General features: G+C 42.2%; 1 protein-coding gene across 1 annotated transcript; it reads right to left on the reverse strand.

Annotated features, from left to right (window-relative positions):
• Nucleotides 1-1413: 1413 nt before the first annotated feature.
• LOC142659740 (cytochrome P450 2A3-like) lies at nt 1414-21038 on the reverse strand. Its single transcript, XM_075836168.1, has 9 exons — nt 20859-21038; nt 18645-18807; nt 10904-11056; nt 8633-8793; nt 7929-8105; nt 7313-7454; nt 5247-5434; nt 4662-4803; nt 1414-1595 (listed from the first exon to the last, which is right to left on the reverse strand). Exons 1-9 carry the CDS (start codon nt 21036-21038, stop codon nt 1414-1416), a joined length of 1488 nt encoding a protein of 495 aa, XP_075692283.1.
• Nucleotides 21039-22563: the final 1525 nt, after the last annotated feature.

A 22563-nucleotide genomic window follows, 5' to 3' on the forward strand; every position in this document is an offset into this window, starting at 1 on the left:
TTAATAACCACCGTTTCAATATTAAAATTGTTTTTTTAAAACACAGTGTTTATCGCCACTTTGCTCAAATACACAAATGCCAATTTAATGAAATCCGCATTACTCCCATTGAACATATTCACCCCAATGTCCCAAACAGGTTCAATAAGTTGAAACAAAGGGAGAATTTCTGGATATTTAAAATGGATACATTACACCCCAGAGGCCTGAACGACATCTCAGTCGTCTTTGGATTAGTCCTACCAATAGTTATTAATCCTATTAATCCTCTTAATTATGATATGTCTTGACCCGTCTAGTAAACACTCTAAGACGCACATACATACACCTGCATGATTTCCTTATTACAACCTACCGATCACATACACAATAAAATATTGTCTTCTTCAGATCTTCTAATCAACCTCTATATGTGAATAAACCATTCGAATTGCCCCAACTCAAAACTTCTGACTCACACTAACACTTACCGTTAGTCGCCGACAAACCCCCCCCCCCTTTCTACCTATATTGTGAATTAAAATTCTTTCATATAAACCTCTACTTACCTTTTCAGCAATAGTTCTGTCCATCTCTCTCCTTAATGACATCTCACACGATCCCCCGGAGTTTGCGTGCCATTTTGCGTTCCTCCATGCGCTCCACCGTATGCGGTCCACCACCTGGTTTTGGCCCGCCTCGGCTTCCGTAGTCTAAATGATCTCCATGACTACGACCCGCATTGACCTAAACAAATCCCCATTTACTGTATCAATTAAAACACCGAATAAAAGTAACACATCTACGCTACAGTACCACTGACGGAAAATAAACCTTTGCCGACCATATTATGAGAGGAACCTCTTTACTTAAAACATTTACTTTCTCGGTGCCGTTACAACATTTGACTTATAAAAATCATGCAAAACATCTTCTGTTCTGTATTTTAATATCCCAAGGTTTTATTCATTTTAACTATATGTTCCCATTCTAATCGCAATTCAATTTGACTATTCCTATTATTTTGCTTGGTAATTGTTTGAACTTTGACCCGCCATGTTTTGGCGGTTTTCTTGCCAATTTTGCTCCATCTGAACTGGGCCAATCATTATCCAGTGTTGTATATATATACCAGCATGTTTTAAACCAAAATTTTATGCCTGATGAAGACGCCAGTCCGGCGTCGAAACGCGTTGCAATAAAGCACCTATTTAAACTAAAGAAGAGACTACTCGTTTCTCTAGAGACTACTGTTTCTCCATTGTATTTGGTCCACCCAGCAGCGCCGATATAGATCCCCTCTTTTTCTACATTTATCCACTTCTCTGTAAACACACTGAAATATGAACAACTTTGATATCAGATTTCTCACATTGGAAATCTCATGTCTACACAAAGTATTTGACAGCATGTACTGCAGAAAAAAATTCATATTTAACGAGGAATAAAAGCCATTTTGTACTGTTTTGGGAAATTTCCCAGCCCAGATATATCTGGTGTGGTATCTAAGTCCTCCGGAGGAACCGGCGATTTCAAGTTGAAGTTTTGCAATATAGAGACTAGTAAAATGAACAGCTCCATTCGAACCAGACCTTCTCCCAAGCAAATCCTTTTCCCTGGAGAAAAATGAAAATATATAATATTAATGACCAGCACCAGTCACAAAATATAATCCAACTTGGTATCTACAATAAATCACGGTACGACTTATTTGTGCCACAAGGTGAAAACTAAAAGTAGTCAATAGCAGTCGTGACCCGGGCTTAAAGTGAATGTTCTTATGTAACACTATGTTTTTTCTAGGTGAATCATTCTGTGTTGGTTTCTTTCATAGTTACATAGGTTGAAAAAAGACTGAGGTCCATCAAGTTCAACCTTTCTCAATCTATCACTCGTCTTTCATTGCTAGATTATTTATAACCCTCAATGCCATTCGTCAGTAAATAAACATCTAGTACTTTTTTAAATGCTGACATAGTATCTGCCATTACTACCTCTTGGCATAGGACATTCATAGTTTGACCACTCTAACTGTAAAGAACCCTTTCCTATATTGATGTCTAAAACGTCTTTCTTCCACACGCAATGAATCTTACCTGGTCCCTTGTAAATTCCTTGGAAAATACGGATTATGTGCTAGTTCTTTGTATTGACCACACATATAATTATACACAGGGCCGTATTTGCCACTAGGCACTGGGGGTGCAATGCCTAGGGCTACCAGCAGGGGGAGGGCTGCTGCAGGATATTATATATATTTTTTTGTCTTAAAGATTGAACTTTGTGACCTGACCGACCAGCAGAACTGCTCATGTGAGAACAGTGGGAGTGTCTCAGTAACAACAATAAAACCCAAATGGGGCTATCCACACGGCCTATTTTCCGTGGTTCTCACGGGCGTCACTTGGATGTGATCCGAGTGACGGCCGTGTTTTCTGCCGCTCACTCTCTCCTCCTCACAGCAGGAAGTGCATGTGAGGAGGAGATTTTTTACTGCAGGGAGTGCCACAGAGCCCCTTTGTAGGCAATGCCACACAGCCCCCTTGTATATAGTGTCCCTCGCCGTAAATGGCACCCCCCACTCTGGAGATAGCGCCACTCTAGCTCCCTATAGGAGTGGAATCCCTCTGGCTGAGGATTCCGCTTCAAGAGGAGCCCCTGACGTCCCTGTAACATCATGGGCTCCTCCTGAAGTGGAATCCCCGGCCAGAGCATTGCCGACGCTCTGCCCGGGATTACGCTCCAGGAGTAGCCCCCGACGTCAGTATCCATATATGGACAGTGACATCAGGTGCCCCTGTTGAAGCGGAATCCCCGGCCAGAGCGCTGCCGACACTTTGGACAGCCCCTGACCTCACTGTCCATGTATAGACAGAGACGTCAGGGGCTTCCTCTAGGAGCGGAATCCCCGGCCAAAGGGATTCCACTCCTACAGGGAGCTACAGTGGCGCTATCTACAGTGGGAGGGGAGTACAATCTATGGGCGGTGCTATCTACAAGGGGGCTTTGTAGTACTATACATGTTAATAAGATCACCTCTAAGGCTTCTTTTTAACCAAGCTGAACAAGCCCAATTTCTCCAGCCTTTCATTGTGAGAGAACTTGTATCCCATTCAATAATCTAGTCGCCCGCCTTTGAACCCTCTCTAGTTCTCCTATATCTTTTTTTACAATTTGAAGCCCAAAACTGAATTCCATATTCAAGATGTGGCCTTACAAGGGATTTATAGAGGGGTTATATTATATTTGAATCATGGTTTTTATCTCTCTTTTTATGCACCCTAAAATCCTATTTGCTTTTGCAGCTGCTGCTTGACATTGAGTACGAGTACTGCTGCTTAGCTTATTTGTAACCAGAATACCCAGGTCCTTCTCTTGTTCCGTTATCCCCAGTTTTATTCCATTTAATATATATGCATTAATACTATTATTATGGCCTAGGTGCATTACTGTGCATTTATCAACATTAAAATTAATCTTCCATGTTTTTGCCCATCCTGCCAGCTTATCTAGGTCTTTCTGTAATATTTTATAATCAAGCTGACACTTTAAGGGATTTTCCATAATCAATATTTATCACCAATCCACAGGATAGGTGATAAATATCTGATCGGTAGGGTCTGACTCCTGGGACCCCCACGATACCCAGAACAGGGTTACCTGGCCAATTCTGTATGCCCGATATAAATGGAGCGATACTGCACATGCTTGTCCACCGCTCCATTCACTTTCTATGGGGCTGCAGGAGATAGCACTCAGCTATCTCTGCCACTGCGATGGTTACATGACAATTGTGGTGCATGGCCAGTCAAAAGATGTAACACATTTATGAAGAGGAGTTTGACTGCATTGAACTGTTTGTTAAGACTGGCGTATGAGACGCCAGTAACAATAAATCTCCCTCTATGTCTCTACAAGGAATTTAGAGCTATGTTTTAGAAGAACGGAGCTCCAACCATTATAAATATGTATAAAGAAATAATTAAGAACAGAATTTTTAACTTATTTGGATTAAAAAATACATTGGTGCTCAAAGGCAAACATTCACTTTAATATAATAACCTGCCCTGTCAATATTCAAGCTGGAATATAATAGGTGGCTCTGGTTAAAAACTTTCACTTTTTTACCTATAGATTGAAAATTCATACTCCCCAACCCAAATATTTCCTTTCTTCCATTAAATTTTTTGGAAACACAATATTAATTACAAAGGTAAAGCTGTTTTCCAAGTAATTAACATTGATGGCTTATCCTTGGGCCTATAGGCCATCAATATTAGATCGGTGGGGGTCTGACCATTGGCACCCCTTAAAAATCAGTTGTTTAAAGGGGCCGCGGCGCTTGTACAAGTGCCACAACCCTTAATTGTTTACATGGTTCTCCCCTCCATTCGTACTTGCACGTGCCATTACATTTGTAGCGGCGAGTAGAAGTACAAACAGAGAGAAGAACCATGTAAACAATGAAGAGGCTGTGGCACTTGTACGAGTACCCCAGCTCCTTCAAACAGCTGGTCGGCGGGGGTGCCGACATTTTGACCCCCAGCGGTCTAAAATTGATGGCCTATCCTGAAGATAAGCTATCAATTTTAATAACGCGGATAGCCCCTTTAACAAACTCCAGAAAACCTCTTTATGTCATACTACAATACCACAACTGTTCATACTATAGCTAAATATACCTGAAGCCAGAGGCATGAAGGCATCATTCTTTTTAAATTGATTATTTTCATCCAGGAAATTCTTAGGGTTGAATTCATTTGGGTACGGAAAGCAGATGGGATCTTTCAAAACTGAGGACAACATTGGAAACACATTGGTGTGCTGGAATATAAGACAGTGTAGTTAAAAGGGGTTGTCTTGTTTAGAGTATCCATTTTTATACACTCTAATAGATCATTCAGAGTTAATAGCGGAGGATCCCTCGTAAAGGCTCTCCATCATTAACCAGAGTGAAGATTGGATACAAAGTGTATCTTTCACTCTGAAGGACCTGGCACAGCCATGGGTTATACGGATGACCCAATGGAAAAAATAGAGACTGTGTAATGCTTTATTTCTCCTGTGTTGGCACTGCAGTTTTCTTACATTTTCTGAATGCATTGAACACTGTCCACACGTTGTTTAGTGCCCACCAGATTAACCCTTTGTGGGCAGAAATCGGCTACCATCAACTACATCCCGTGACCTACTTTCCAAAAGTCTTTACATTTGAATTAAAATGAAATGAAAAGGTAAAAAATATCCAAACGTTTAGTGATACTCACCATAGGTATGGAGTATCCTCTGTATGTAATGTCTTTTGTCGTTTTCCGTGGCACACCCATAGGGAGCAAATCTATGAATCGTTGTATTTCATGAAGGACAGCGTCAGTGAATGGCATCTGGTTCTTGTCTTGAATCTTTGGGCATCTTTCCCGACCAATGACCTTGTCAATCTCCTTGTGGACTTTAGCTAATGGTAATGAGATATTATATTTATTGTTTTTAAGAACTACCAGAGAATGTCTAACAGGTATTAAATGTTATTTTTCATTATGGGTTTAATACATAGTGCAGGAACCACATGAACGATGTTTCCTGGTCTAGGCTCTTACACAATAATGAGATCCAAAGGTCCAGCATAAGACAACCCCATTTAGAGTCAATCACTTGCCACTAGTGTCTATTTCTTATGGGTTGATTTGCAAATAATCTATTAGACCTTATTGATATGTCATGTGTGTGCAATAACAACAATGATGCAAGTAAAAGTGGATATGCACATGTTCTGTATTGTTGGAGAATGAGCCTCGGTTGGGCCCAAGGACCCCCAGTCCAACACTGGAAGAACTTCTTCCAGCATTGCTCCTAGGCCACCTTTCCATTTAAACTGCGGTTATGTTAAAGAAAGGTATCAACGCATCAAGCACAAGCCAGAAGTGTATCGGACACATGCATCGTTCAGCCATACCATTAAAACCAAATGCCTAATATTGTTAAGGTCCCTCTTCTGTGACAAAAACAGCTCTGAACCATCAAGGCATAGACTGCACAAGGCCTCTGAAGGTATCCTATGGTATCTGGCACCAAGACATTAGCAGCAGATCCTTTAAGTCCTGTAAGTTGTGAGGTGAGGCCTCCATGGACAGTACTTGCTAATCCAGCAAATTCTACAAATGCTTATTTGGGATATGGGTAATTCGGAGGCGAAGTCAAGCCCTTGAACACTAAGGTGCCATATGCACAAGACCTTAATTTTGATCTGCAATTACGGACCATATTTGCGGAACAAAATACTGATCCATTCTTTTCTATGGCCCACGGACACCTTCCCGTATATTTATGGGCATGGTCATGTGCATGGGGCCTTAGGCATATTCCTCAAGCAATCTCAACAATTTTTGCAGTGTGGCAAGGCGAATTATCCTGCTGAAAGGGGCCATTGCCATTAGGGAATATGGTTGAAATGAAGGGGTGTACTTCGGCTGCAACAAAGTTTAAGGAAGGTGTACGTCTAAAAGTTACATCCACATGAATGCCGGTACCCAAGATTTTCCAGCAGAACATTGCCCAAATTATCACACTGTCTCCTCGGGCTTGCCTTCTTCCATTAATGCACCCTGGTGCCATCTCTTTCCCAGATAAACGTGATTCATCAGCCCAGGCTACCTTCTTCTATGGTTTCATGGTCCCTTTCTGATGTTCACATGACCATTGTAGGTGCTTTTGGCGGTGGACAGGGGACAGCAAGGGCTCTCTGACAAGTGTGCAGCTACGCAGCCCCAAATGCAGCAAGTTGCCAGCCTCAACCTTTTCAGGAATTTGTGCTACAGTAGCTTTTCTGTGGAATCGGACCAGACAGGCTAGCCTTCACTCCCCACATACATAACAGATCCTTGGGCGTCCATGACCCTTTCGCTGGTTCACCATTTGTCCTTCTTTGGACCACTGTATACAGGGAACCCCCCCTGCAAGACATACCGTTTTTAGGTGCTCTGACCCAATCGTCTAGTCATCACAATTTGGCCCTTTTAAAAGTCGCTTAGATCCTTAAACCTGCCCTTTTTTTGATGCTTTCAACACATCAACTTCAAGAACTGACTGTTCACCTGCTGCCTAATATATCCCACCCATAGACAGGCACCACCGCAATGAGATCATCAATATTATTTACTGCGCCGGTTAGGGGAGGGGTTTTAGTATTAGCGTTGAATGATGTATAACAAAAATTAGGATAAATTGTCCACAATGAGGAATTGGTGAGGGGTTGACCACTTCTGATGATATCTCCTCTTCATTATACTAAAACATAATAAAATAATTTAAAGTGTTTTTAAAATTCTCTACTTACCAAGGATATCTGGGTATTTCATAATAAGAAGAAGAGAATAGGTCAGGGTTGTGCTAATGGTCTCCACCCCAGCAAAGAAAATCTGCAAAGTACTGTTCACTAAGTTGGTGAGATGGTATTCAGTTTTGGGATTAGTATTTTCCTGTGTATAAAAGAGGAAACATTAATGCACATGCGATATATCTTATTATTATCTCATCTTATTATAATGATTCTGCTCCTTCCATTGAAATGAATGGAAACCCATGTGTAGGTTCATACCTCAGTGTACCATTTGAAGTAACCCAGAAGATGATGGAGTGCAATTGAGTTATGGGCGACTGAGCGTCAATATGCTGCCGGGGAAACAGTGTTGGGCATATGATGACGGTGGCTACTGGTTTAATTTAAGGTTAGTTGAAAGTAATTAATAGGGATTTTCCATAGCAAATAAAAGCTTTGGCAACCCAAAAACAATTTGAGTTGTCTTTGTTTTCTGTTCCGTTTAGGATATTGTGTGGGCCTAATTAAATGGCAGGTTCTATGGTCCGTCATGCTGCTCCTTACAGTCTTATAGGGACCCATAGGCACTGAGTGCCATTGAACAGGGCCTCTTGATGCCCTTTTTTTTTTTTACCTTTTCCATTTTAATAAGAAAAGCATCCACAAAGTTCCCGGGATTATTTTCATCCAAAGTTTTTCTGTTCATTTCAACTCTCTTTTCCACAAACTGAAGGAGCTTTTTCATATAGACGAAGATATTTTGGTGTCTTCCAGGGATAAAACGCATAATCCAGGGAAACATCTCATACAACTAAAGGAAATAAAATAGAGGCTTAGCACAGAAGGAGTGAGAATAACAAAACTTTTAGTAATATATGGTTTATAATGAAGCAACAGATAAGTTGTAGCATGCTTCATCCAACTAATCAAATATACTTTATAGCATTAAAAACCCAAATTGTAGGACATTTATGCTCCGCCCTTCCACCACCCACAAACACCTCAACACAGAACGTATTTTATGCAAAATTACATAAGCCCCGCCCACTTCACAGACAAGATCATGAGACTGACCCCTATCCAGATCACTGCTAATGCTCTCACTCCAGTCTACAATTGTCTTTCATCATGTTCTGATTATGGAGCAAGGTCTGTGTTCAATCTTTAGAGTAAAAAACATCAAAATCCCTAGATGTTAGTTACATTTTAAACAGTGCAGTGATGATTTTTAGTTGCGATTTGATCAGCATGGCTGAATTTGGCGAACCTTTAAATATCAACAAAAAGTCAAAGTTTTGCTCATCTCTAGTAGGAATCAAAACTTTTTATAGTTCTAACCTGGCCCCATCTCGAGCTGACAAGGACGAATGTTGAAGAAATTAAGGACAAAACATTAAGGAGCTCTTCATCCTCGTAATCATGACGATTTCCAAACATAATGCAGAAGAGAACGTTGCAGGCAGCTTTGCTTATGTACTGTCGAGGTTCCACCAATGATTCTAGATAGATAAAGAGGAAATGCATCTTCATATTTATATAATATACACATTATCAAATATTTACAATGTTTTCATAGAAAATGAATCACTTCTACAGTAATTATTAGCCAAAAAGTTAAAACCCTTGAACATCGAATAGAAATTACACTTTGGCCCTGGCAGCTTATATCTAATTAGTACTTGCAAACACTTTTATTATATGAACCACCTGGAAGGGCACAGCTTCTCTAAAATTAGTGTTTCATAATGGTAAACAATTAATGTATTTTTGTGGGACGACATGTTTGGCTTAGCCCAGTTGCACACGACCGAATGCAACTCAGGCCGTTTTTCACGGCATCCGATAGTTTTCACGGACCCCTTCAATTTAGTGGGTGAATCGGGTCTGTGAAAACAGACCCAACTCTCCAATCCTTGGAAATATAGAACATGTACTATACGCGGATCACGGACTGGAATCGGACGGCACACACGGTCGTGTGCATTAGGGCTTAGAAATGTTTGTAGGTATACAATCTCACCGAAGGTACTGATTCTCCTTGTGGAGACCAAACTAGTAGGAAATCTTCAGGGCAATGCTCCCTGGGGAAAAAGTATGCAAATTAGCCCTCCTCCAGAAGGAAGAATAATGTCTATCTAGTGCTCAACCCTTTGAAAAGCATTGAAAAAAGACGGATCCTCAGCCAACTAGAGACACCCATCTGTACATAGCACTGTCTAGACAGAGTAGCCAACTATAGGTGGTATTAAAGAAACCGTTTTCTGTCTTCTGGATGAGAGTTATATTGCTGGATTACCACAATAACAATCAGTACCTTTTTTGTGGCACTGCCCACTGTGTCTCACAGCCAATCAAAACCCTATTATACAAAAAGATTATTGAGCTTGTAAGTGGAGTGCAAAGGACTGATCTGCTAAGAACTGGAAAATTTCTGATTAGACGAGTGGATGTGGCAGCGACAAACAATAATCTTTCACCCAGGTAGATGTGACAGTTCCACTGAGATTCAACCATTTTATTGTTCCTTGTTTGATCGTTGCACGCTATTACACATGGCGATTATCTCTTGCATTTGAACGATTATACGAAAATTTGTACAATCTTTGCTTCATCTAATAGGGCCTTTAGTGCTGCAGTCCACTTATTTGCCCTTCTCTGCACCTGCTTTATCTGCAACTAAATTGTTGCCATCCAAATGAAACTTTCAATTTATAAAATTTGGATTCATTTGGTAATAAAAAATGAAAACAATGTGGTCTAAGGCTGGATTCACACAGAGTTTTTTGCAGGCAGAAAATCTGACTCAAAATTCCGTTTGGAATTTTGAGGCAGATTTTGCTCTGCCTGCACGCCGATTTTCGCTGCTTTTTTCGCACTCTGCCAATGAGCACCGCGGGCAAAAAAGGCAGCAAAATAAGCTTTCTCTGCCTCCAATTGATGTCAATGGGAGGTCAGAGATGGAAACACCCGAAGATAGGGCATGTCCCTTCTCTTTCCTGCAAGCCGTTTTTTCCGCTCGCGGGAAAAAAACACCTCCGCCTTCCATTGAAATCAATGGTAGGGATTTTCGGCCGTTTTTTGGCGCGGTCTCCGACGCGGTTTCCGCGTAAAAAAAACTCTGTGCGAACTGACCCTAATAGTTTAGGGCTGTATTAATACTGATGTAGAGCTATAGAGAATAGTCCTTACTTTTGACCCAAACCCCTCTGTCCCTGTCCCCTAATGATCTCTTTAATGAATGTTACTTGTTTACATTTTGGGCCAAATCTGGGCTTAGGGATCAAAAGAGAGAATACCACCTCCATTATGGTTTCAAGCAAAATTATTATTAAAAAAAAAAAAGGGGTGGACATCAAATGTTAACACTCCAAAAAAAGTGTGTGAACTTGGCCCAAGTTCCCCCTTTTGGACAGTCTAATATAGAGACATATTCAAAAACATTCATGGAGAATACATGTTTTCGGGGTAATCTGCAAAGACATAATAGCCAATGTATTCACTGTACAGGCTGTGTATTTATGACTTTTTAAAATTTAACATGGTAAAAACAAAATGCTTAGATTTAAGATATCATCATATAGTAGACATCTGGAAATTGTCTGTAACAACCTTTTGTTTTCCTTAATTCCGTCACGAGACAGAGCGCCTCTTCTTGTATCCGATCCTCTGTATTCCTTTTTCCAATGCCAAAATTCCGCATTGTAGAAAGAGAAAATCTACGAAGCTCCCTCCACCTGTCCATGTTGCTTGTGAAAGCAATCCCTGAATGGAAAAATACCTTGAATTACATATTCATGTTAATACAAAAAATATATGAAATATATAAACTGGTGGAGAAATTATAACTGTATTAAGCAGGCAAAGGGCAAGTGTCACGTAAAAAGCGTTATACAGACCTAAACAGTGAGCTCCCCCTGGTGTAAAGGGCTGTCGATAGTTTTCCGCAAATCAGCAAAAGAGCTTAGAGTAATCCTGATTCCCCACGGGCCATAGCTGTAAGCCGGCCATAGGCATTAGATAGATGCGGGTGGATCCCACCAGTTTCAGTAGGATCCGCCGACAATCTAATGTTTATTGGGGTAGCATTACAAGAATTTCAACACGCCAGATCCTTTGTATTCCCAGAAGCTACACTAAGCACTATCACAGGCGTCTTATAGCAGCTTATTACCCCTCCCCCTATAGCAATAAACATGCTTTCATCCAATTTGATGGGTGTAAACCCCCCAACCAAAGAGGGATATCTGGTTCATAGTTTTCATCGTGCTTGATAAAAAGCTCTTACAAATTTTTATATTCCTATTAAATGCTCATATTAAAGATAGATTTTAACTTTATAACAATATTAGGCCCACTGGGGATTGCCTATTTCATGTCAGGCTTTTCCTGTCTCATGTTATACAATGCCCATCCTCTAGTGGAAGATGAGCACTATGGCTGACCCCTTCATGGCCCAGTTTCTAGAAAAGGTGAGGAGTAAGGGAGTAGAATGGCTTATCCTGGCTATCTGTGCTGCTGGAGCCGCTGCTCCCTCCTCCCTGCTGCAGTGGCGCCTATTCAGGTGCGAAGGTGGTCGTCCCAGCGCTAGAGGCTGCCAGCCAAATTGAGTCTTACCGCACGGCGGATACATGGCTAAGGCTCTCTGCCCTGGCCCAATACCGCTTCAGGCACCTTAGATGAGGGTGACGTGTTAGGGGTGATCAATTCGTTGGCAGATGGGCTAGGGCCAATGAACCCCGCTCCCTCCCTCTCATTTTCCTGTCCAAAGTCCTGCAGGCATCTTTAAAGACGCCTTTTTCTGTGGTATGAGCCCACTGGGGGCTAATTTAACTGGAGAAATTAAGCAAAAAATGTAGATTAATGCCTATAAAGACAAATGGTCAGTGGTGTCAGTTGGCCAGGCTTTGGTTAACAAGAAGAGGAATGCCAAGGGTCATTAGTCATTAGTGATGCCACAGAAACATCGATGGAGATATTTTCAGAGTTGTTTGTTTATATAGATGTTATATACAATGCTAACAAGACGCATGTTGGCGGTACAACATGGAATTTTGACGTAGTTTCACCCTGCAGCCAGCCATGGGCTGGAGGTGGGGTCAAAGCTGCCAATGCCAATGCGTGGCTGCGGCTTATGATGGGTCAGCGGCAACCTTCCATTCTTGGGGTTCCCCTGGACGAACAGCTGTGGGTGGTTTAGTGGTGGTCAATCGACCAGGCACCTGCTGGCTATTTCTCGAGGGTTACTGCCGGTTCTATGGTTTTTTAGTTTTTAGCATGAGTGCTTCACCTGTGGGAACTAGTGAGACAAAGGGCTCCGGTGAGCTAGAGGATGAAGAGATCATAAGATTTGTTTTTTCATTTGTTTTCTTTATCCCATTTGCTTGAGTTAAAAATCGGTCAGGGATAACTCGCAAGTATCGAGGGCCAAGATTGCTAAGCAGGTTGGTTTGGGGTGGATTGTAGGCCCTTTCCATGACCCTCATTTCTCTCACCTCAATGTTTCCCTACTGATTGTGGTTCTGAAGAGGGAACCTGGAAAATTCTGCTTTATTCATCTCCTGTCTTATCCTAAAGGTCTGTCGGTGAGTAATGGAATTTCCAAGAAGGAAGCCTTGGTTTCCTATGTTTTTTTTGATAAGGCCATACTGTTGGTTTGCGCTTGTGGCCGGGGGGGAGGGGTCTTGTTAGAAAAATCTGATATTGAATCTACGTTTAGGTTGATGCCTGTTTATCTTGAAACTTATCTTTTAAATTGTTAGGTTGTGTTGTGGACAATTACTATTATTATGACATGTGTCTGCTTATGGGTTCTTGGCCCGGTATCTAGTTGCCGGTCCCTGTTAGAAACGTTCCATTTTCTGATGCAGCAATTTCAGAGTTCTCTTTTCTAAGGAAAAAACCAAGGGCCCCAGCACTTCCTTGTCCTTCTTATGCAATGAATTGGATATGGTTGCCATGTTTTTTTGCTTACTAAACAATAAGTTGTCCCGGTTGTTAGATCTGAAGGTTGTTGGTAGTTGAAGGTTTCTGCACAGTGATTAAGTTGATACTTCTGCAATTGCAGTCCTTGCTTGGCCTGCAGAGTCATTCCTATGGGGCGTTTTTTTTTCCTGACGTGAAGGTTCTATGTCATATGATTAGCATTACAAAACACTTACGTTCTGACCTCTTAGTGTGGAGGAATTTCCTATGCAGTTAAAATGGGCACACGTACTGTCAGGCGGAGGTAGGACATCTTGCTTTATACTGATGCAGAGGGTTCAACAGGTTTTGGCGTTGTCTTGAATTCCCACTTGTGTGGCAGGAGAGTGAGAGCCTTGTCTTGCTTTTCATTTCAGGTTTTGCAGAATATGTTGCCGGACTCAGATGAGGTGGGAACCCCCTGCCCAGAGCTGTTATGGGAGTTGGTAACAACAAGTTAATTCTCCTGGTGCAGGATCCAGTAGTATTATCTTCTGCAGATAACTGTGGATTATTTGTTGTACTTGCGGAGGTGTCAGGTGTGGTAGCACAGCAGTGCTTAACTGGTATGGCTCTGGGGGTCTCTCTCATGATGTTGTACACCTGGAGATGATTTTGTTAGATTGCACATATGCTGTTAAAAATCAGACTAGTTCGGCAAAGGTTTTTGGGTTTTGTTGCATTCGGTGCCAGGGCTGGTTTGTACGTGTCGTTTGGTGTCAGTTTCTTTAGATCAGGGAGTTGGGTCAGCAGTTCCTTGTCCATGAGGATGGTTCACCCCTCACCAGGTTTCAGTTTGCTTTCACGTTAAAGAGATCTCTTAACCTGGCTGGCGCCTGGCCAGGAGGTAACAACACGCATTCTATCTGCATTAGCGCTCCAGCTGATGCGGCCAGGGCCGGCCTATTTGAGGCAGAGATGATGCGTTTGGGCAATGGCGTTCTAAATGCTTTGCTGAATATGTCCATCGCAATCTACTAAATGTTGTTTTCTTTCTTTCTCTAGGGAGAACAACAGTGTGGTTAGTGGGATATTCCTACTTATTTTTAGCTGCTCGACAGATCAAATGCCGCCTTGGAAGAAAAAGCTGTGACTTTAAATCATTGATGTCTATTGGAGAGGAATATGCAGCCTTCAGTGGTCGAAAGTGCTACCAAAGATTGTTTCCATCAGCAGGGATGTCCAAGGGCCTATCCAATTGCACATTGGGGGAAGTATTAGTGTTTTGTGAGAATGGCTGCACTTCTGTGTTTAATAAAGCTGGATATTGAGAGGTTTGGTAGCTTCTTCCCCGAGCTAATCCTGGTGTGGTCCAAGGTCATCCCCTAGGTAGTAAGGCAGGGAGAACCGGATGCTGAAGCAGGTGAACGAGCCAGATGGGCTGTGAATATCCGGATGGCTTATGTAGTTAGTTGCCACAGACAGCAACAATAGTTGCCTAATGCATTCAGACGTGGTCCATCTCAAAAAGATAGACCTTGAGACAACAGATTAAAAATAGGAAATATCTTGAACCGGAGTTCAATACTTTTCCTATAACATGTCTTACATTATAGTACTTTGGTTTGTGATAATAATAACTCTGTAATGACTGGTGAAAATTTGGACTTTTCTAACTGCATGGTATTTCACACCTTTACTTTTTTGCTATTTATCCTGGTGAAAAGATCATTGCTTTATAACAATAAGGGTATGTTCACACAGGCTATTTTCGGCTGTTTTTCAGGCCGTAAACACCCGAACAGGCTGGTATATACAGGTATGATGGGGGTTATATACAGTGATGATGGGGGTTATATTCATTTATGTACAGGGATGATGGTTGATATATACAGGAATGATGGGGGTTATATACAGGGATGATGAGTAGTCTGGCCATCATCCCTGTATTAACCTCCATCATTCCTGTTTAAAGCAGCCATTATCCCTGTATAATTTCAGAACGGGATACATTGGGGAGGGGTGCTTGCTCACCCTCTCTTCACACGCAGGCAGGCTTCTTCTGTTCCTGGCGGGCAGTGTTAGAAGGGTGCACTAGCAGACGTGCCTAGGGTGCGCGCACGTCTGCTGGCTTGAGTTGACTGTGTGGCCGCGCACAGTCATGCTGAGAGCGGAGAGTGAAGAGCAGAGAGACGGGAGTGGAGCATGGGGCCCCACTATTGCAGTGACTGGGCCCCACCATCTCAGTGGGTCCAGAGCCACCTCCCTCCCTGCCCCCCCCACCTAGCTACGCTACTGTGTTGCGGCATTATTCAGTAACAGTATTCGGGTATCATTCAGTCACTGTGTGGTTATGGTGTGACGATATTATTCCGTAACAGTATGGGGGTATTATTCAGTCACTATGTGGTTAGGGTGTGGCAGTATTATTCAGTAACAGTATGGGGGTATTATTCAGTCACTATGTGGTTATGGTGTGGTGGAATTATTCAGTATCATTATCGGGGTATTATTCAGTCACTATGTGGTTATGGTGTGGTGGTATTATTCAGCATCATTATGGGGGTATTATTCAGTCACTATATAGTTATGGTGTGGCGGTATTATTCAGTCACTATGTTGTTATGGTGTGGCAGTATTATTCAGTCACTGTGTGGTTATGGTGTGGTGGTATTATTCAGCATCATTATGGGGGTATTATTCAGTCACTATATAGTTATGGTGTGGCGGTATTATTCAGTCACTGTGTGGTTATGGTGTGTGTTAGAAAAGTTTTACATTTATGATTACTTTAACTAATGAAGACTAAAACTGTGTATCTGTAAAGCCTTGACTAACGAAATGTCTAGTACATTTTATTGTTAAGATAACTGATATTATATATGAGGAGGGGGAAGCTGAATTCCTAAAAAGGCAGATTAGAATTTCCATACAAAGGTTTAACGTCTAATTAGTTGTCAATTGTGATATATGAAGCAAAATGTGACAAAAACAGGTCCAGACATGTTATTCTCAGAATATGTATAAGAACTCGGTCATTCAGGATAGAGGCAGACAGAGGCTGAAAGGCGACTTAATCTGATGTTGCTCTGTCTCCTCGTTAATGAGAATAAAAGGCCGCAACCAATTTATTCCGATGACTCCTTGAATCTCATTGATAGATTATAAATTCTTCTAAGGGTATGTTCACACGGCAACGCCAATTACGTCTGAAATTACGGAGCTGTTTTCTGGCTAAAACAGCTCCTGAATTTCAGACGTTTTGACAAGTGCACGCGTTTTTCGTGGCGTCTTTTACGGACGTAATTGAGCTGGTTTTCATTGGAGTCAATTGGCGTCTTTTTACGCGCCGTCTTTTGACAGCGGCTCGTAAAAAAAAAGCCCATCTGCACAGAACACCGTAAGACCCATTGAACCCATTGTTTGCAGACAGTTTCGAGCCGTTTTTTCGGACGTAATTCGAGGCGTAAAACGCCTGAATTACGTCCGTAAATAGGGCGTGTGAACATACCCTAACAGTGTGTCGGTATGATGTGGACCTTATATTGTGTTATTATTGCGTTGTGTTTAGTAATGGTTTGCTGGTAATATTTAAACTGGTATAGTGCTATGATTTAATAACTGTATATGCATATAGATCATTTGTTTGTGTGAGGGGGGACATATGGTTTGGGGCTTGCAACACTCCTGAATGCACTAGAAATCAGCAATGCAGTTCTCTGCACATCGCCTTCTGAATTGACTGCATTATTGATACAGTAATTCAGCATTTGGGGCCACACTTTGTCTAAAACCAACCCAGCTTCTGCCATATGGTAAACAACTGCCCTGAAGGGATGAACTTGGTTGGCCACAATGCTTAGGTAAGCCCTATTGCTCAAATATCCATTATTTTGCTTTTTATAACTATGGGTTATTGTATACTAATGACTTGGCATCCCAGACTGGTTGCATGTTTGCATAGGCGTTAGGAAGACTCTTTAGGGACTATTTAACCTTCTAGCACATTACCATTGTGCCAATATAGATGGTGATAGGGACCTGTTGGCATCTTTGATACATGGTCTCTTACTATTTATATATTTGATACCCCCTTGCATGCACCTAGCCTGGTATCCCTGGTCATTGGTGGGGTCTTTATTTGTTCTTTATATTTGCATATTACTCTGAGGCATATATTTTTTATCATACTATTTTTGTCCAGATATGTTATAACTGGTATGATCTGATATATATGCAAATACTGTATGTACTAGGACATGGTCCTGGTAATGGAAGTTGAGGTGTACTATTTTTCTGTGTCTCTGGACAATCCGTTTCCATTTTGTTGGGCGCTTTGTCCTTCTTTTGGGCTCATATGTGTAGCATCCATGGCCGAGGGCCGTCTGGTTTACTCACCTCCCGTCGCCCGCAGCCATGGATCCGTGAGTGCTGATCCCCATCTGCTTCCTAGGAGACGCCAGTGCTCACTTCCGCTCCATTCTGCTGTGTCCCGTAGGGTGCCCGCGCATGCTCGTGCCCGGCCTTAAAGGGCACAAAGGAAATCGCCATCATCATCAACTGCCATGATTTCCTGGTCTATACGAAGACCCCAGACCTTCTGATTCTTGCCTGACCGTTGTTAGTTTATCCCAGTCTGTCTTGCAAATGGTCCCTTAGTGTTTCCCGTTCCAGTTGTTACCCGTGCCGTTACCGGTTCCTGTGTCCCGTACTGTTCTTGTTCCTGTGCCTACCAGTATTGGAGTCATGTCTACCGCACCTGCTGTCGTTTGCCACGTCCAGTGTCTTCTGCCACATCGGATACTGCCCGCCATGTCTGGCGCTACCTGCTGCAGCGGCCTCCATCCATGCTGAAGCCACAGCCACCGTCTGGACTAGTTCAGGTACCCAAGCGTTACTATCTACTATTGACTTTCATATAGACTGTGACCTGGTCGCTGCCTCTCCGCTACGATGGAGCGGCCTAGTGGGTCCACATACCCTGTGACCGTGACAATATGTGGGTTTTGCGGTTTGTTCATGAAGGGCCCTTTGCAGTTTAGTTGGAGTTAATACTTCACACAGCCAGTGGCCAAGAGTGGTGCGGTATCAGCTCCATTTCTAGAAGAAGACAGCCATGTTTTTCTAATGTTATACAACCCCCTTAACTTTAATTACGGTTGGCCTGTATACAAGAAAGCCCACCAACTTAAAAAAAAATATTATAGTACTTCCTTCTAGTTTACATTTAATTGCACTGATTATTCCCATGTCTTACTTATGGTTTGCAGCCCACCAAAGAAATTGGTCAGGGTTTTGATAGAAAGCCATAAGGGTCATGATTGACAAGAATCACTTAACACTTTGAAAATTGGCTTTTGGAGACCAGGTGGCCCACAAAGAGTTCTGCACAGAGGCCCTCTGCTGTATAGATCCACCATCTCTGCCCCCATAATGTCAAATTACTCACCATAATTTTTGTAATCAAAATCAAAGGAAGGCATGTCACCACGTGCTAAGAAATCATCGCCTCTGTCCACATAAACTTCTTTCACAGATTTGTATCCTGTGACCACTATGACAGGTCGGGAACCCAGGTAAACGGTGAACACGTCTCCATATTTCTCACTAAGCTGAATGGAAAAGAAAAATACATAAATGTCACTTAGTCAGTAATGAGTTCCCACTCCCCAAAACATCACACCTACAAATGTGAGAGGTAAAAAACACAATATCTCTGGATTTCCTGTAAGACACGAGAGGCCCTTGCCTATGGCGGCACTGCAAGTAAAGGCATCTGCACCTCAGGGTGTGTTACAGTTTATAATGTGGGTGTTGGTGTCATAGTCTTTATTTCAAAATATATTTATAAAATACTCCTCAACATTGAAATTGCAGCACCAAGAAGGGCAAGCCATAAGGTTATGCAAATCGACGAAGTAGAAGGTGTCGCTAAGATCTGCAAATGATCTAATTTTCAAGCACATAACTCCAATCTTTGGCATGTGGGAGGGGCATAAAAGAAAGATCGAAAAAAAGATTGAAAAAAAAAGTTTTTTAGCCACATGAAATCTCAAAAATCGGATCAGGTGGTGTGGGATGGTTATGCGATGCCTCCTGTTCGTCGACGTACCAGTTATTGACACTTGTCATAAACGGAGAGGGACAGAATCCGTGAACTGAGAGACCTTGGTTCATCACTCCAGCAGACCTCTACGCGCCTAGATGTCAGCACTATTCAACGTTGCTTGTCCCACAGGTTGGGAGAACAACAACAAATGGGAATGACATGATTGGAAGGCCCCCAGGACTGCCTTCACTCTGCCTCTGCTAAGCCCCGGGCTTAACTGAAGCCTGTAAAAATGACAATATACTCAATACATTAGTATTGCAGTGTATTGTACCAGCGATCTAACTAATAGTGTGTAAAAATCAAAGTGAAATAAAGTTTTCAGTAGTAAAAAAATATATATAAAAAAGTAAACAAAATTGGTTTTGCTGCGTTCGTAGAAGTCTGAGCGATTACAATATAGTGTTATTTAACGCGCACGTTGAACGCCGTAAAAAATAAAAATGTAAACCGCCCAAATCGCTGTTTTTTGGTCAACTAAGCGCCCAAAAAAATATTTAATAAAAAGTGATCAAAAAGTCGAATGTACCAACAAATGGTACCAATAAAAACTACGGCTCACCCCGCAAAAAATAAACCCTCACACCGCTCAATGCATGGAAAAATAAAAAACAATGTGGTGAAACAAAACTATAGTAGTAAAATATAAAAATAAATTTGATATCACCGTAATCGTATTGAGCCACAGAATAAAGTTAAGTTGTTGTTTTTACCACACAGTGAAAGACTTAAAAACGAAACCCAAAAAACAATGGCGGAATCGCAGTTTTATTCCAATTTCAGCCTCAAATAATTTTTTGCCGCTTCCCAGTACATTATATGGTACTTTAAATGGTGCCATTAGAAACTACAACTCCTTCTGCAAAATATAAGCCCTCAAACCACTCTATTGACGGAAAAATAAATGTAAAAGTGTAAAATGAAAATGAAAAATCAAAAACTGTCTCGGACCTTAATTAGCAAACACATCCTACATTATTTGGTCTGGATTGCGATAGTCATTCGAAAAGTATGACTTCTGTTAAGTACAGCTGTAGTCGCTGATAGGAGAATATTTCATTCTGCTGCACTTGCCCATTTACTATTATGCAAGTATTGACTTTTATGGTTCTTGCTCAGCAGGGATTTCATTTTGCTACTAACGTAACACTGACTCTTCAAGGTCATAGAGTCCATTTTTGTCAACTCTTCAGAGCTGCTATTTTGCCTCGATATCACAAGAACGTGGGTTGCAGCTCTACATTATGAGGACCCCACCCAACAACTCCACACATCTGAGCTTCCTATACCCCTTTGAGTATAACGTGAGGGATTGGGATATTGAGGTTAACTGCAGTAACACATTAATGACATAACCGTGCCAGCCACAGTGCCCCTTTAACGGTAAGGGGCACAGTTCCCCAGAAACTAGTGCCAGTCACAGTGCCCCCTTTAATTTGCCAGCCAGAGTTCCTCATTAGTGTTAGTAGTCATGTTGGCATTGTGAGTGAGGCATATCTGACTATATTTGGTTACAAACATTAACAGATTGAATATAATTTAACGGAGACTTACTTTTAGCAGGGATTTCACGATGTCTCCATTGCTGAGCTGTAGGTAGTTCCCCAGTATTGGCAGTGGGGTGGGTCCGGGTGGTAAATTCCCTTTTTTCCAGAAATGCTTAAAACCTATAAATAAGAAGAGACAAGACACCACCAGTGTAAGGTGAAGAGTAACGTCGTCTGAGAAACACATCCTGACAGTTCTCTCTGCTCAGAGAAAGTTCTGTTCTCTTTATGTAGAGGAATGATCAGGATTATGGGTGGGGTTCGTGTTGCCTCATTTGTCCTATTTATTTATGGTTCAGAAAGTTTTTAGAAACATCATTTTTTTTTTAAATGTAGTTCTGATTTGAAGCTTCTTAAATGGGTTCTGTGTTTAGTGAAGCAAAACAGTCCCCGGCCACAGGCATTTCTTTGTTTGCTTGGATCAGGCACAGGGTTCTTTTAATTAATTCATCATCTATGTATAAGCTCCATGTAAACAAATACAGAAGCACCACAACAAGTCTGCAACATATTACAGTACAATACATGTGAATGAGGGCTTGTCACATACACACATCCCCAAAACACATGGTATGGGTGTAATCCATGCTTGTCAACTCTCCCGGAATGCCTGGTAAACTCCCGGAAAAAGGGGAGATCCAGACTCCTGGAAGTCAAGGCAAATCTCCAGAGCGCTAAATATACTCACCTCTCCCCATTCTTACACTCCTCTTCAACAGGGCCGCACCGTCCATGAGGCAAGATGAGCATCTCGCCTCAGGCTGCGGCCTCCTGCCTCTCTGAGGGGGCGCCACTGAAACCAGCTGCCGCCACCACCTCCTGCACTATAATTGTACCTGTGTCTATAGGACACAGATACAATTACATGCATAAGCGCTAAATAGCGGTGCCACGCAATTCAGCGCCTTTCAATGATGTAAGCGGCGCAATGTATTCATCACGCCACTTGCGTCATTGAATGACAGAAAAGGCAGCCTGCCAATCAGTGCCTTTTAACGACGCAAGCGGCACAATGACATCATTGCGGCTCTCGCGTTGTTCTGCCCCAGCAGACCTGCTTAAAAGAGAACGGGCCTGCATTGCAGGAGGACGGTATGGGAACGGGTTTAGGTGAGTATGTAAAGTTTTGTTTTTTTCATAAATTGTGTGAGGGGCTATATGTGAAGCACTATCTACATTGGGTAGGGGCTATATGTGGAGCATTATCTACAGGTGGGCTATATGTGGGGCACTATCTATGAGGGGGGCCATATGTTGGGCACTATATACAGGGGGGCTATATGTGGGGCACTATCTACAGGGGTCTGTATGTGGGGCGGGCTCTATGTAGGGTACTATCTACAGGGTTCTATGGGGGCAGTATCTACATGAGGCTATATAGGGGGCACGTTGTATGTGGGGCACTGTCTACAGGGAGCTCTATGTGGGGCACTGTCTACAGGTGGCTCTATGTGTGGCACTGTCTACAGGTGGCTCTGTGGGGGTGTACAATCTACAGAGAGCTCTATAAGGGCACTATCTACAGGGGGCACTGTGTGTGTGTGTGTGTGTGTGTGTGTGTGTGTGTGTGTGTGTGTGTGTGTGTGTGTGTGTGTGTGTGTGTGGGACACAGTGTATGGTGCTATTATAATCAGGGACACAGTGTATGGTGCTATTATAATTAGAGGTGCAATGTGCGGGGCTATTATATTTAGGGGCATTGTGTGTGGCAC

The sequence above is a fragment of the Rhinoderma darwinii genome, chromosome 8 (assembly GCF_050947455.1).
Source record: "Rhinoderma darwinii isolate aRhiDar2 chromosome 8, aRhiDar2.hap1, whole genome shotgun sequence".
NCBI lineage: Eukaryota > Metazoa > Chordata > Amphibia > Anura > Rhinodermatidae > Rhinoderma > Rhinoderma darwinii.